Here is a 14,163-nt window from a genome sequence, read left to right on the forward strand (position 1 = left end):
CTTCTGAACAGGGATTAACCTAGCTGTCCCTTTTCACAGTCTCATCGACTTTTCTATCCTGGGATTAATCCCCAAAACATGTCTTGGGTTTTGTTTGTTTTCTGCATCCTGCTCATGTCTTCCAAGCCAAATGTCAGAAATTACAGATGGACCACCAAATGTGCCTTTATTAACCAGCGAGATGGGTATTCTTCCATAATAACCCATTGTAAATTGTAAAGTATGGGTATTGAACTGTGCATCCAAAATTCCATTCCTTTGAATCAAAGGACATACGACAGAGGACATAGGTTTAAGGTGAAGGGGAAAAAAGCTGCCAGAGGTGGTAGTTGAGACAGGAACTATCCCAATATTTAAGAAACAGTTAGACAGGTACATGTCAGGGCAGGACAGGTTTGAGGGATTTGGGCCAAATGCAGGCAGGTGGGACTAGTGTAGCTGGGACATGTTAGCAAGTTGGGACGAAGGCCCAGTTTCCACACTGTATCACTCTATGACTCCAATTTACAATATAGAACAGTACACCACAAGAATATGCTCTTTGGCCCATGATATCTTTGCCGACCAATATGCCAATTTAAATTAATCTCATCTGCCTGCACATTGTCTATATCCCTCCATTCCCTGCCTGTTCAAGTGGCTGTTGAAATGTCTCTTAAATGTAGCTATTGTATCTGCTTCCACTATCTGGCAGTTCCAGACACCTACCACTCGCTGTACAACTTGTCTCTCAGATCTTGTTGAGCTTGCCTCCTTTCACATTAAATCTATGTCCTCTTAGTATTTGACACAACCATCCTGGCAAAAAAGACTGACTATCTACCCTTTCTATGCCTCTCATAACTGTAGATACTTTTTTATCAGGTTGTCTCTCGGCCTCTGATGCTCCAGAGAAAACTATAAGCTTGAAGCTAGTGCTCTCTCCCAAGGCTTGTGGGAGAATCTAGAACTAAGGATTACTGTTTAAAAATAACAGATTGCCCATCCAAGACAGAGATGAGGTGATTTTATTTCTCAGTAGGTTCTGAGTGTGAAACTCTCTTCCTCAAAGAATGACAGAAGTAAAATCATTGAATATTTTTAAGACAGATCTGGATTCTTGATAAGCAAGAGGATAGAATGTTACCAGAGTTAGGTGGGAATGTGGAATTGAGATTGCAGTCAGGTTAGCCATGATTTTGTATTCTAGAATGATCTTGAATACATGATGTATTCAAGAGAGAGTTAGATATAGCTCTCAAGGTTAACGGAATCAAAGGATATGGGGAGAAAGCAGGAACGGGGTACTGATTTTGGATGATCAGCCATGATCGTATTGAATGACGGTGCTGGCTCGAAGGGCCGAATGGCTTACTCCTGCACCTATTTTCTATGTTTCTCTAATCCTCCAAAGTCCTGATGAACCTCTTTTGCACCCTTTCCAAACCCTTCACATCCTTCTTGTATTAAAGTGACCAGAACTTCACACAATACCGTGAAAGTCGGCCAACCAAAGTTTAATATAGCTGCATCATAACTTCTCAACTTTTATACTCAATGACTTGACTGATAAAGGCAAGTACACAGTATGCCTTCTTAACCAGCCTATCTGCTTGTGTTGCAACTTTCAGAGGGTTGCTTAGTTTCACTCCAAGATCCCTCTATAGATAAGTACTCCTGTCATTTATTAGTCCTCTTACATTTGACCTCCAAAAGTGCAACACTTCACACTTAACTGGATTAAACTCTGTCTGCCCTTTCCAACTGATCGATATCCTGCAGTACCTTTTAAACAACGTTTTCTTGCATTTAACTGAATTTTTGAAGTAGCATACAAGATATACAGGCAATTACTGAATGCTTCTGGCAATGGAAGTATTTTAAAAGCTTCCCCAAAACATGTCTTCATTCAACTGACTTTGTTAAATCGCCCATAACAGCTTGCTGCCTAGCACTTTACTATAGAGCACTTTAAGAATGTTTATTAGTTTACTGAATTAGGAAACCAGGGACATACTAATGATATAGAGATAAAGTTCAGATGTCCAGATCCGAACAGAAATTAATGAAGGCAACCTATAATGAAGGCAGGTAGACAAAAATGCTGGAGAAACTCAGCGGGTGAGGCAGCATCTATGGAGCAAAGGAAATAGGCAATGTTTCGGGCCGAAACCCTTCTTCACTGAAGACAACCTGCTGCTGTTTCCTGGTTTGCATGTCACCCCAGAGCTATGGTATTGTAATTGGCATATACATCTATAGTCTGGCTAGTGACTTGATTCCAGGTCATTTGGAGATGTAGGCTGAATGCTGCTCTTGTCAACAATGCCCACATTCCCACGAATAGAATTAATTCAAATCAAGAATATTAAAAAAAAAAAAAAAAAATAATTGAAAATTAATGTAATTAAAAATGGAAAATGCTGGAAGCACTCAGTAGGTTAGAGAGTATCTGAGGAACGAGAAGCAGAATTCAGATATGATATTGAAGATCCATCATTGAATTTAAATTACTAAAACTTTAAACTGAAACATTAACCCTGTTTCCCTTTCCACAGATGTTGCCTGACTTGCTGAATGTTTCCAGTATTCTCTGTTTTTGTTTCAGATTTCCAGCATCTGCAGTTATTTGATTTTTATTTAAATTAATGCAATTATATGCTCTTTATTTTATTTTAAAAGAATGGCTGAGAGAAATACATACATCAAAGTAACTAAGTGTGTCCATTGCTTGGTTAATTTTGACTTTTTATTTCAATATTTGTGCTCTTTCCCCTGCTGCCCTTTGGCTTGATTTAATTCAGATGTGGACTGGCATATGATGTAAACTGTTGAACACCTTGTGAGCAGCACGGCTGACATGATGATAGTAGTGCTGAGGAAAAAGTGACTGGGAGATGGTGCCTACAATGGTAAAGTCTAAAAGTTACCATTTGAAAATTCTACAAATGTGTTGCTGCTTAAAGGTTACTTTCCTTTCTGGTTGCCCTGTATAACATCTTCGTATCTCCCCTAATCATTTCCATGTTTCTCGTGACAAACTGCAGGAAACCATCACCATCCTTTCTACATACACTAATACAAACTGCATGCAAATAACAGCACAGAATTATACAACGTCCATTTGTGACAGGCTCAATCGACAATTTTTTGTTGTTGTCATATTAGGAAACGCTTTTATTTTGACATTGTAATTAAAATTAAACTTAGGTTTGATTTGCTCAAGGGCAATAACTTATTCCAAAAACAAAATTAATAGAAGATGCCTTGTAAAGGTTAAAAGCACATTAAAAAAAAAATAATGTAGCCACTAAGCTGTGGGTACCTAATACCGAATAAGTGTTATGACTTAGTGAAAACTTCCACGCCAGTTTTGTCCCCTTTCTCTCTTGTCCTTAAGACGCAAATTCCTTTTGAGGGACGGTCTAACGGGGATAGAGATAACTTTATAAAGTTATTGTTGGAAGCCTAGGATTGTAGCTAGGGAAGGGTTCCTCTTTGCATTTGGATATTGCAGCCTGTAGTTGAATTCTAAATGACTAGATTTTAAAATGTAGAGTAGATTCAAAATAGGTGAGACTTCTTTAAATTGGATATGTAGAAAGCATTACAATTGATGGCATTTTTCTCAGAAGATGATAATGTACGTTGAGGATTGGCTGCATTGAGGGAAATTATATTAGTTTTGAGGAAAAATAATTGGGGTCTGTTACCCGCAATGAGGCAGTTTGAAAATTGCCTCTGGAAAATGTATCAAACTTTTTTTTCCAGCTTGAAATTTTTTCTTGTTCTTTTACCCCTTGACATCTTGACCATTCCTTTTCCATTTTTATATTTGTGCTGGAGAGGGGAATGAGAAATTGAATTTTAGGATTGCTGGGACAGTTTGATAGCATTAGAACTGGGGGATAGGGTTGAACTTTGCAGCTCTAAGAAGATCTGTTAGGGATCTGTGAAATTTAGAATTCACCCAGCATGTGAGTGAGAAATATACTTTGCTAGTAATGAGGAGAGGCAATATTTTGTAGCATGTGTGGTGAAATAGCTGATCGGTGTAGCTCTGCAGAAATAATTGTAATTGAAATCTGATATAAATGAAAATATATGTGCTGTGAAGACTCTATTTGATCTGGATTCTTAAATGGAAAAATTGAAAGTTTTGGAGAGATGAACAGAACCACTTGTTGTGTTACAGAGTGAGAAAGTGTACACACTTCTACTAGTATTGAATGCATAATCCTGCAAAAGGAGATTTAATGTTCAGTGTGTTTTGACCTTGCTATCCTAAGATTTGCTCAAAGTTTGTCAGAGATCATAATAAGTGCAATAAAACGTAATGGGAAATGTAGAGTTAGGAATTCTCAGTGGCTAAAACTGACGAAGGCAGTAAAGTTTATGCATATGAAACATGTATCTATATGTAGGAATTGGAGGGGGCAGATTTATTTCTTAATTCCACTTTAACGTTAATGAGTTTTGGTCTTTGATTGTTCTATCAGGACACTTGCTCAGTAAGAAACTGTTCATTGATGCTCCATGTGGCTGTCATCAGACAGCTTGACTCCAATCATTGCTCTGGTCCAAATGTGAACAGGTTTGAAGAGAATTCCCAAAATGATGGCCTTTTTCATGTTGACATCATGAATTACAATAGGAAAATGCTGAACTAGAACCGTATGGACATGTAACTTTGTGTAAAAGCAAACGTTCATGGAAAAGTTATTTCTTCTCTTTCCTTCCACTGAATTGGCAAGGTATTATTACTACTTTGTCTTCTAATTGTCTTTTAGAATATGTTCATTATTACACTGCATTACATCACCCCTGACAGTGTCCTTATTTACTGTGAATTCAGATTGTGCAACTTTGGCGCATTATTTTCATCAGTCTTGCTCTCTAGACCTTTCTTCTCATAAGATTCATTCTGTGGTTTAGGAGGTGGGAAATTATTGTTAGCTGTGCTGCTCACAAAAGCATCTTCAACTGGTGCCCTTATAATAGAGAAGTTCAAATGACAGCAGAGGAAATGTATAAGTGTTAAAATATGTATGGTTACTAAAGGAATCATTTTAACTTACATGTAAAATAAATAATTGAAATATATAATGCACCATGAATGTTTTTTCTTTAAATATTCATGTATTTAGAATGTATAGTTAATACACTTTCTGTCAATTGAAAAACAATTGCACAATCTCTGCATCAATGAGGTAAACTGTATCTTGTGTTGTCTATCCTTCAACAGCCCCTTAGTAATGCCTATCATGAATTAGCACAAGTGTATGCAACAAATAACCCAGCAGAACTTCGAAATGTTGTGAACAAACACAATGAAACATTCACAAGAGATAATAACATGGGACTGGTCAAACAATGCCTGTCCTCTCTTTATAAAAAGAACATTCAAAGATTAACAAAGGTAAGACATATCTGGGTAAAGAGCACTATACATCAAGCCATAGAGATAACTAAGTGAATCTGTTTAGTTTTCTTTCAGTGTGCTTAAAGGTGTAGGTTCTTGCAATGGCAATGTAAAGTTAAATTTCCAATAAAATAGTTCCTTCCACTTTCCCAAAGTCTTGATCGTCTGAAGTATTTTACCGTGATAAAGGTTGGCTTTGTAATTTGTTCTCAATTATTTCCACCACTAGACTTTTTTTAACAGAAATAAGAGATCTGTAAAAGTTGTGCTCGCCTGGTTTTGCATCAATGGCTAAGACATTGAGTTAATTTTATGTGCTTTTGGTACTGAAGAGGAAAATTAGCCAGCAGCATTGCTCGTGATCATTACAAAGATGGTCATTAGAAATGTGTACGTCTTGTAAGATGAGGGTATCCACTGCATCAGATCAGCAGTGCAGTGTTTGAGAATAAAGAAACAAAAATGTTTTGGAGGAGAAAATAGTCAGAAAAGCAATACAAAACTATATGCTGAAATATAATGGATTTCTGTGCTATATGATCTGTCCACCAAAGATAAAAATGATCGTGCCATTCAACATTATGAGGGCGGCACGTGGCGCAGGAGTAGAGTTGCTGCCTTACAGCACCAGAGATCCAGGTTTGATCCTGATTATGGGCGCTGTCTGTACGGAGTTTGTGCATTCTCCCCGTGACCATTTCCCCCGGGTGCTCCGGGTTCATCCCACAGTCCAAAGATGTTCAGGTTTGTAGGTTGATTAGCGTTGGTAAAGAATGTAAGTTGTCCCTAGTGTTTAGGATTGTGTTAGTGTATGAGGATCGCTGGTTGATGTGGACTCTGCTGTATCTCTAAACTAAACTAAACTAAACAAAACATGAGAAACAAAAATGTAGCATGTGCAGCTGTGCCACTTATATATATTAATGCAAATATCTGCTTATAAATGGATGGTAGACGAAGAGAGAATGACTGGTGAAATGTGCATAGTGCAGGAGTATCGAGACCACTTTTAGCATTCATAGCCTAGTCCAACACAAGGAATTTAAAAGTGCCTGAGGCCTTTGTGATTTATGTATCTTCTGATAACTGCATGTGCGTGGGTGAACAGGTTCATTGGGAGCCTGAAAAATGTTGATGTTTTGCAGGAGTTAATTTGATCGTCATACTTCTAAATCTGATATCTTCACAATTCCTGAAAAACATTGGTTAATTTCTAAAAGGATTTGCTTTTACAGGATGCAGTTACCTTTATATCAAGTATCTGGTGATACTATAATTTTTTTTTCACTAACCGTGTTCTTGTATTGTAGATTATATTGATTTGAGTGGAAAATGTATATCTATCTCATAACATCTGGCCTATTTTCTATTACGTTGAGAAGTACCTTGTTTTTAATTGCAGACGTTCTTAACGTTGTCCTTGCAAGACATGGCTAGTAGAGTACAATTATCAGGCGCTCAGGAAGCGGAGAAGTACGTACTTCACATGGTAAGGCTTTAAAAAGCTAAATAAGAAAATGGTTTAAAAGATTATACTTGGAGAATCAACTGTATAGTTTGCAGAAAAAGCAGAGGTAGAGTCATAAAAGCTGATAATATGTGAGCAGTAAACTCAAAAAATCAATCTGAAAATAAATCCATGTTAAACATTGGTCAGGACACAGAAAACAATTATGTGGATGCAAGGAACTGCAGATGCAGCTTTACAAATAATGATATGTGCAGTTTTGACTATTCTATTGCAGAAAGGACTTTGTCACAGGAAATGTACCTTGGATTTACTAAAAATGGAAATCATAGTGGGGAAAGATTTAAATGATTAGGACTATATGATTCCGAAAAGATTAATGGAATTATTTTCTGATATCTGAAAGTGTTTTAAATGAGCACAAATCAGTGTGACGATGTTATTTTAAAATTGTTACCCAGAAGATTGAACATTCTTGCCCTGGGATGTTAGGACGTTTTGATGGAATTGGTTGTTGAAGCAGATTATAACCATTATTATTATTATTATAATTTAATCTTTGAATGTAATACTAAATTCATTCTTCGATGGGAAAGAAATGCGTCGTTTTTGGAAGAAAACTGTGTAAGGGAAATAGATTAGAATTTCTGCATTTGAGACCCAGCCATCAAATGGTGGCCCAATTTATATCTCCACGGATTCGTAATAGATTCCACCATGATAACATAGCAGTTAACAGGCTTTCCAAATATGTTAGTTTTTCCTCAAAACGTGGTGTGTTGTCTGACATTAATGACGAGAATGGATTTTCTCCGGATCTTTGATATATCTACGTTGGATGTGACATTAAATGAATCCTGCGGTTATCCTGCCATATTTGGACTCTTAAACTACCCTAAGGATAGCTGTTGTCATAGAGTCATACAGTGATACGGTATGGAAACAGGCCCTTCGGACCAACTTGCCCACACCGGCGAACATATCCCACCCGCCAATGTTTGGTCCAAATCCCGCCAAACCTGTCCTATCCATATACCTGTCTAACTTTTTCTTAAACTTTGGGATAGCCCCAGCCTCAACTACCTCCTCTGGCAGCTTGTTCCGTACACCCACCACCCTTTGTGTGAAAGAGTGACCCCTCAGATTACTATTAAATATTTTCCTCTTCACCTAAAACCTATGTCCCCTTGTCCTCAATTCACCGACTCTGGGCAAGAGTTTCTGTGCATGTTTGGCAACTGCTGGAGGGATTTGTGGCCATCAGCACCCATTGTCTCCAAATCTCCACTTCCTCTCATGGGATGCCCAAATCAGTTGGCTGCGGTCATTATGGGTTCATTGCAAAACCTGCCTTGTCAAAATATGGTATTCCTACTAATCACACAATCACAATAATACTTTATTAGCCAAGTATGTTTTGCAACATATGAAAAATTTCATTTGCAAGTCAGTCATACAAATAAAAAGCAGGGGAACACACAAAATACATTTTAACATAAATATCCACCACAGTGACTCCTCCACATTCCGCACTATGATGGAAGGCAAAAAAAAAAAGTTCAAATCTCATCCCTCTATAGAAACATAGAAAATAGGTGTAGGAATAGGTGTAGGAGTATGCCATTCAGCCCTTCGAGCCTGCACTGCCATTCAATATGATCATGGCTGATCATCCAACTCAGTATCCTGTACCTACCTTCTCTCCATACCCCCTGATCCCTTTAGCCACAAGGGCCACATCTAACTCCCTCTTAAATATAGCCAATGAACTGGCCTCAACTATCTTCTGTGGCAGGGAGTTCCAGAGATTCACCACTCTCTGTGTGAAAAATGTTTTTCTCATCTCGGTCCGAAAGGATTTCCCCTATGCTCTCCCGCGGTCGGGGCCCCGAGCCCTCTATTGACAGGAGGATCTTGACTCCCGTAGCCGGCGGCGTTTGGACCCTCCGCATCTGGGCGATCAGCTCCTGCATTGGGGGGGGATGTCATTGGGGGGCGATCGAACCCCACGTCGGGGCTGGTCGAGCCTCTGCGGCGTTGGAGCTCCTGACTAGCCACTCTCGAAACTGCTAGCTCTTGATGGTAAGTCCGCAGGCCGCGGTTGGAGCGATCCCAGGCAAGGGATCAGCTCCGATGTTAAGTCCACGCCCCACGGTGGGACTCAAGTCAGTCCGAGAGGCCTCCAGCTCCATCGATGGTAGGTCGCAGAGGGACCGGAGATGCGACCCAGAAAACAATCGCATCTCCGGCAAGGTAAGAAACTGAAAGAAAGTTTCCCCCGACCCCCTCACCCACCCCGCACATAAAACACACCGGAGAACATTTACACAGAGCTAAATCATTTGGATTATTTTTCGGGATAGAATTGGGGATAATCTTATGATGGGCAATAATTAGTTGTGAGATGGAGAAAGTGAATGCAGGATTGTGCCAAATTTTGTTCAGCAGGGATTTGTACTGAGGACGTAGCTTTTCACAAAACAGAATGCTGCCTTTTTATGTAATGTCAATGCGTTCATTTCAGAGAAAATTATTTTTGTATTTTTTTAATCTAACTGATTAAATCAGATAAAATTATATAATTACATTTGCTGATGAAAAAAATTTGTCTTTGATTTCATGAAATTAACTTCGTTTCAGATAGATGATGGGGAAATCTACGCTAGTATTAATCAGAGGGATGGTATGGTTAGTTTCCATGACAACCCAGAGAAATACAATAACCCAGCCATGCTTCTAAATATTGACCACGAGGTAATAAAAAAAATAATTATAACTAATGTTTGTTGACATTTATAATTTAAACATGTTAGAATTTGTTTTATTCATATATGGGACGTGGATACACTGACAAGGCTACCATTTATTAGCCATCTTTAATTGCCTTTGATGAAATAATGGTGATCTCTCTTGAACCATTGCTGTCCTTTGGTAGAATTGGTAGGATTTGCATACAATGACGATGATGAACAAATGTTGATGTATATCCAAGTTAGGACATGACTTTGAGGGAAATTTGCTTTTTAATGTGCGTGATGCCCTTGTTTGTCCGGCTATGGAATTTCACAATTTAATGTCCTTGATTGTCCATGGGAGTTTCCACAGCCTCTCGGTTGTCCCTATACTCTCCTAAGCTGTCAGGGTGCATACATTTCAATGCACTGCTTGTGAAAACAAAAGGTTAGCTGTCTGAAGCACTCAGTATAACAAAAATGCAACAACATGCAGCAAAATGATACATAGAAGCTAAATAAATTTATAATATCTGGATAGATAGATTTGTTCATCAGATTAATTTTGGGGTCAGAACTCCTGTGTGCCGACCTAAAACATTTTCTGTCCGTTTTCCTCCAATATATATTTACTTATGATCATTTATTTAGCATCATGTCGTAGGGGCAGCACTGTGGCCTAGCTGGTAAAGCTGTTGCCTCAAAGCACTAGAGACCCGGGTTCAATCCTGACTTCAGCCGCTGTCTGTGTGGAGTTTGCACGTTCTCCCTCTGACCGCGTGGGTTTCCTCCGGTTGCTCCAGTCTCCTCCCACATCCCAAAGACATGCGCTTGAAGGTTAATTGGCTTCTGTAAATTTCCCCTGGTATAACGGGAGTGAAGGCGAAAGTGGGATAACATAGACCTAGTGTGAATGGATGATAGAAGGTTGACGAGGATCAAAGGACCTGTTTGCATGCTGTATCTCTAAAACCCTAAAGAAAACATAATCCTGAGAATAATGATTGACATGTAGTTGTCATATGTTTCTATGCAACTGACTATGTTGCCATTTTAATTTCCAGATGCAAAAATGTATAGAATTAGATGAGAAGCTGAAAGCAATGGATCAAGAAATCACTGTTAATCCACAGTTTGTACAGAAGGTAAGAAATGGGTGCAAAACGCAAAGTACTGGAAGTACTCAGCCAGGTCTAAGGAGAGAATGGACAAGTGACGTTTTGGGCTGGGACCTTTCTTCAGACCACAAATAGCTGGTCAGACTAGGTAACTGTAACAATGCAACTCTTATCGCGTATTCCCAATTACTCGTGGAACGTCGAGGTGGGATATTTTCTCGACACATTGCAATCCTTGTGTTGACATTACATCCATGTTGGCATTTGGTAAAACAATTTAAAGGTTTTGATCAAGTGGCAATCGAATAATGAAGATCTTCTATTCAAGTTGGTTTAATTCAGAATTATCTACAATAGATATAGTTTTCACGAGCCCTTAATTCATCTGATGGAAGAAAATTTAAAGTAGTCCTGGAATCGTATAGCGCGGAAACAAAGTTGCCTGGTTGCCTGAGGTTACCCGTCCCTCTAGTTCTTGATTCCCATACCCTGGAAAAAAAGATCCTATGAATTCACCCTCTCTATTTTACTCATGATTAGTGCCAGGATTTTACCATAAATGCCATGTGCCTTTTCATGCCCTTTTGATGATGTCACCAGGATAATGCCTTTTTCACGATCGAGTGCCTAAATCAGCCTTTTTTTGCCGTTTTGCTAATGTCGTGCTATTTTCTCTAGTTGTACCGTGATTACAATGGCGTTTTCTACGTTAACACATTAATATTAATGTTATCATTAACGTGTTAACATAGTATAACTTACAAGAAAATTTCCACCACCGGGACGAAACCGGGGGCGCCACTGTCGGTCGTTCATTCGTTCGTGCCGCTGCCCGCTGGCTCAGTCTTCTTCAAGATCTATTTAAGAAAGAACTGCAAATGCTGGACAAATCGAAGGTAGATAAATGCTGGAGAAACTCAGCGGGTGAGGCAGCATCTATCATCTATGGAGAGAAGGAATAAGCGACGTTTCGGGTCGAGACCCTTCAGACTGATGGGGGGGGGGGTGTGAGAAAAAGAAAAGAAGAGGCGGAGACAGTAGGACTCGAAGGAGAGCGGGGGAGGAGGGAGAAGACAAGGTCTATCTAAAATTAGAGATGTCAATGTTGATACCACTGGGGTGTAGACTACCCAAGCGAAACACCCTAGCTTGTCTCCTCACTACATTTACTGCTGGCTCCAGTCGCAAATCTGGGTTTTCGAGTGATCTGTGCAAGACATTCATTGATGCTGGAATTCCACTGTGGAAATTGGAAAACAAACCTCTCAGAGGTTTTTTGGAGAAATACACAGAGGAACATATACCAAGCGAGTCATCATTACGGAAAAATTATGTTGGCAGCAACTTGAACATTGTTGTGCAGAAAATTAGAGATGAAGTTGCATGCAATAAAATATGGTTCTCAATAGATGAGACAACCGATGCTGTGGGGAGATATGTTACCAATGTGGTCATCGGTACACTGGAGGCAGATCAACCATCAAAGGAGTATTTGTAGGCATCGGAAGTATTGGAGCAGTCAAACAGCTCAATTATTGCTCAGTTGTTTACATCTTCACTTGCTGTACTTTGGCGAGAATGTTCTTCTGTTTGTGACAGATGCAGCTCTGTACATGAAAAAAGCAGCTCATGCTCAAAAAAGTTTTATTCCCCAAAATTTTGCATTTGACATGCTTAGCTCAAGGACTTCATAGAATTGCCAAGCACATACGTAGCTTGTTTCCAAATGTCGATCGCCTAGTTTCCAATGTCAAGAAAATCTTCCTCACAGTTGTGCAGTTTTTCAAGGAAATGGCACCCGAGATTCCACTACCTCCTCAGCCCTTTTTGACTAGGTGGGGTACATGGCTCTCTGCTGTACTCTACTATGCTGCAAATTTTGAAAAGATAAAATAAATCGTCAACTGTTTTGAAGAAGAAGAATCTGCTGCAGTCAGGATCGTCAGTGAAATCATGCAGAAAAAGTCCCTCCACCGCGATCTTGTGTTTATTGCTTCCAATTTTGCAAACCTCCCACAAGCTATCACTTCCTTTGAGAAACGTGGCGAAACATTAGTGAATTACCTGCAGGTTTTCAACAAAGTAACTGACGATAAGTTCCTGGCGATGTAGGTAAAGACATACAAGGAAAATGTGAGAGAATGATTTTAGCAAACAAAGATCTTGAAGAAATACAAAACTAAAGAAATACAAAGCTAAAGTTCTCAAAGGTAGTTGTAATGCACAAGATATCGACATGAATATAGAGTCTGTTGCTTGTTTTGGGTATGCACCAGTGACCTTAGCTGAGGTAGAAAGAAGTTTTTCACAACCAAAGCATATTCTGTCTGACAGATGGCATAGTTTAACACCAGATAATTTGAAAAAAATGCTAGTAACTAAGTGCAACCAGGCAACTTTGGTCATTTAATGTAGTATATCTTTATCATTATCATTTTTTACCATATTTTGGTGGTGGAAATACATGCCTTTTTTGTCAATAAATGCCTTTCTTGTAATTTTATTATGCCTTTTTGCCTGCCTATTTCAGAGATTTTTAGTGCCTAAACATCCTGGCTCGACATGATTTAATACACCTGCATAAGATCACCCCTCAGCCTCCTGCGCTCTAAGAAATAAAGTTCTCTGCGGCCCAACCTCTCCTTCGACTCCTGGCAACATCCTCGTAATTCTTTTTCTTTCCTATAGCAGGGGGACCAATACTGAGCAAATGTACAGCATTAAAAAAATACACTAGGTATAATGATATCTATTTGATAAAACGTTAGTGGCCATTGTAATGGAGTAACTTAAAATTAAATGGCATTCTATAGTGGCACTATGGATCAGAGAAAAAAACTCTGTGATGTAGATTTACTTTTTTTCCCTTGCAGAGCATGGGAACACAGGAAGATGATGTAGGAAGCAAGGCATCAAGTTATTCATAAAATAAATCGTGAAGACTGGGCTAGAGCAACAGCAACAAAAAGATGCAAATGAAGAAGGTGGATCAGTGGGATAAAACCCAGGAAACTGAGGGAATGGATTTAGCTGCATGAACATCAGGAAAGCAAATCAGCTGTTTGAAGAGAGATTCCCTCTGTTGTTAATGCTTTCAGAACTGTTTTTCTTGGCAAAAGAATCTATGGGTAGGAATAAATCTATCGCTGTTTTATATATCATTGTTTGATGGTTAAACCAGAGCTGTGGTCAATAAAACTGACCTTTGTTTCTCCATTTTGTTTCTTGGCTCACCCTTTTTTTCCGAACCCAGTGGAAATAACATTTTCTGAAGAATTGTTAACTCAGTTCATAAAGTGGGAGAGTCTAGGACCAGAGGGCAAAGCCTCACAATAAAAGGATGTACGTTTAGAATGGAGATGAGGAAGAATTTCTTTAGCCAGATGGTGGTGAATCTGCGGAATTCATTGCCACACGGCTGTGGAGGCCGTCATTGGGTATTTA

General features: G+C 39.1%; 1 protein-coding gene across 1 annotated transcript in view; it reads left to right on the top strand.

Annotated features, from left to right (window-relative positions):
* cops3 (COP9 signalosome subunit 3) overlaps positions 1-13,935 on the top strand; it is a 35,694-nt gene extending 21,759 nt beyond the window's left edge. The window contains exons 8-12 of the mRNA XM_033040489.1: positions 5,225-5,398; positions 6,804-6,890; positions 9,510-9,623; positions 10,666-10,746; positions 13,593-13,935. Coding sequence (XP_032896380.1) covers positions 5,225-5,398; positions 6,804-6,890; positions 9,510-9,623; positions 10,666-10,746; positions 13,593-13,646 — 510 coding nt within the window. The 3' untranslated portion in view covers positions 13,647-13,935. The remainder of the gene's footprint in view (positions 1-5,224; positions 5,399-6,803; positions 6,891-9,509; positions 9,624-10,665; positions 10,747-13,592) is intronic.
* Positions 13,936-14,163: the final 228 nt, after the last annotated feature.

Source organism: Amblyraja radiata, chromosome 22, assembly GCF_010909765.2.
Source record: "Amblyraja radiata isolate CabotCenter1 chromosome 22, sAmbRad1.1.pri, whole genome shotgun sequence".
In the NCBI taxonomy this organism is placed as follows: Eukaryota; Metazoa; Chordata; class Chondrichthyes; order Rajiformes; family Rajidae; genus Amblyraja; species Amblyraja radiata.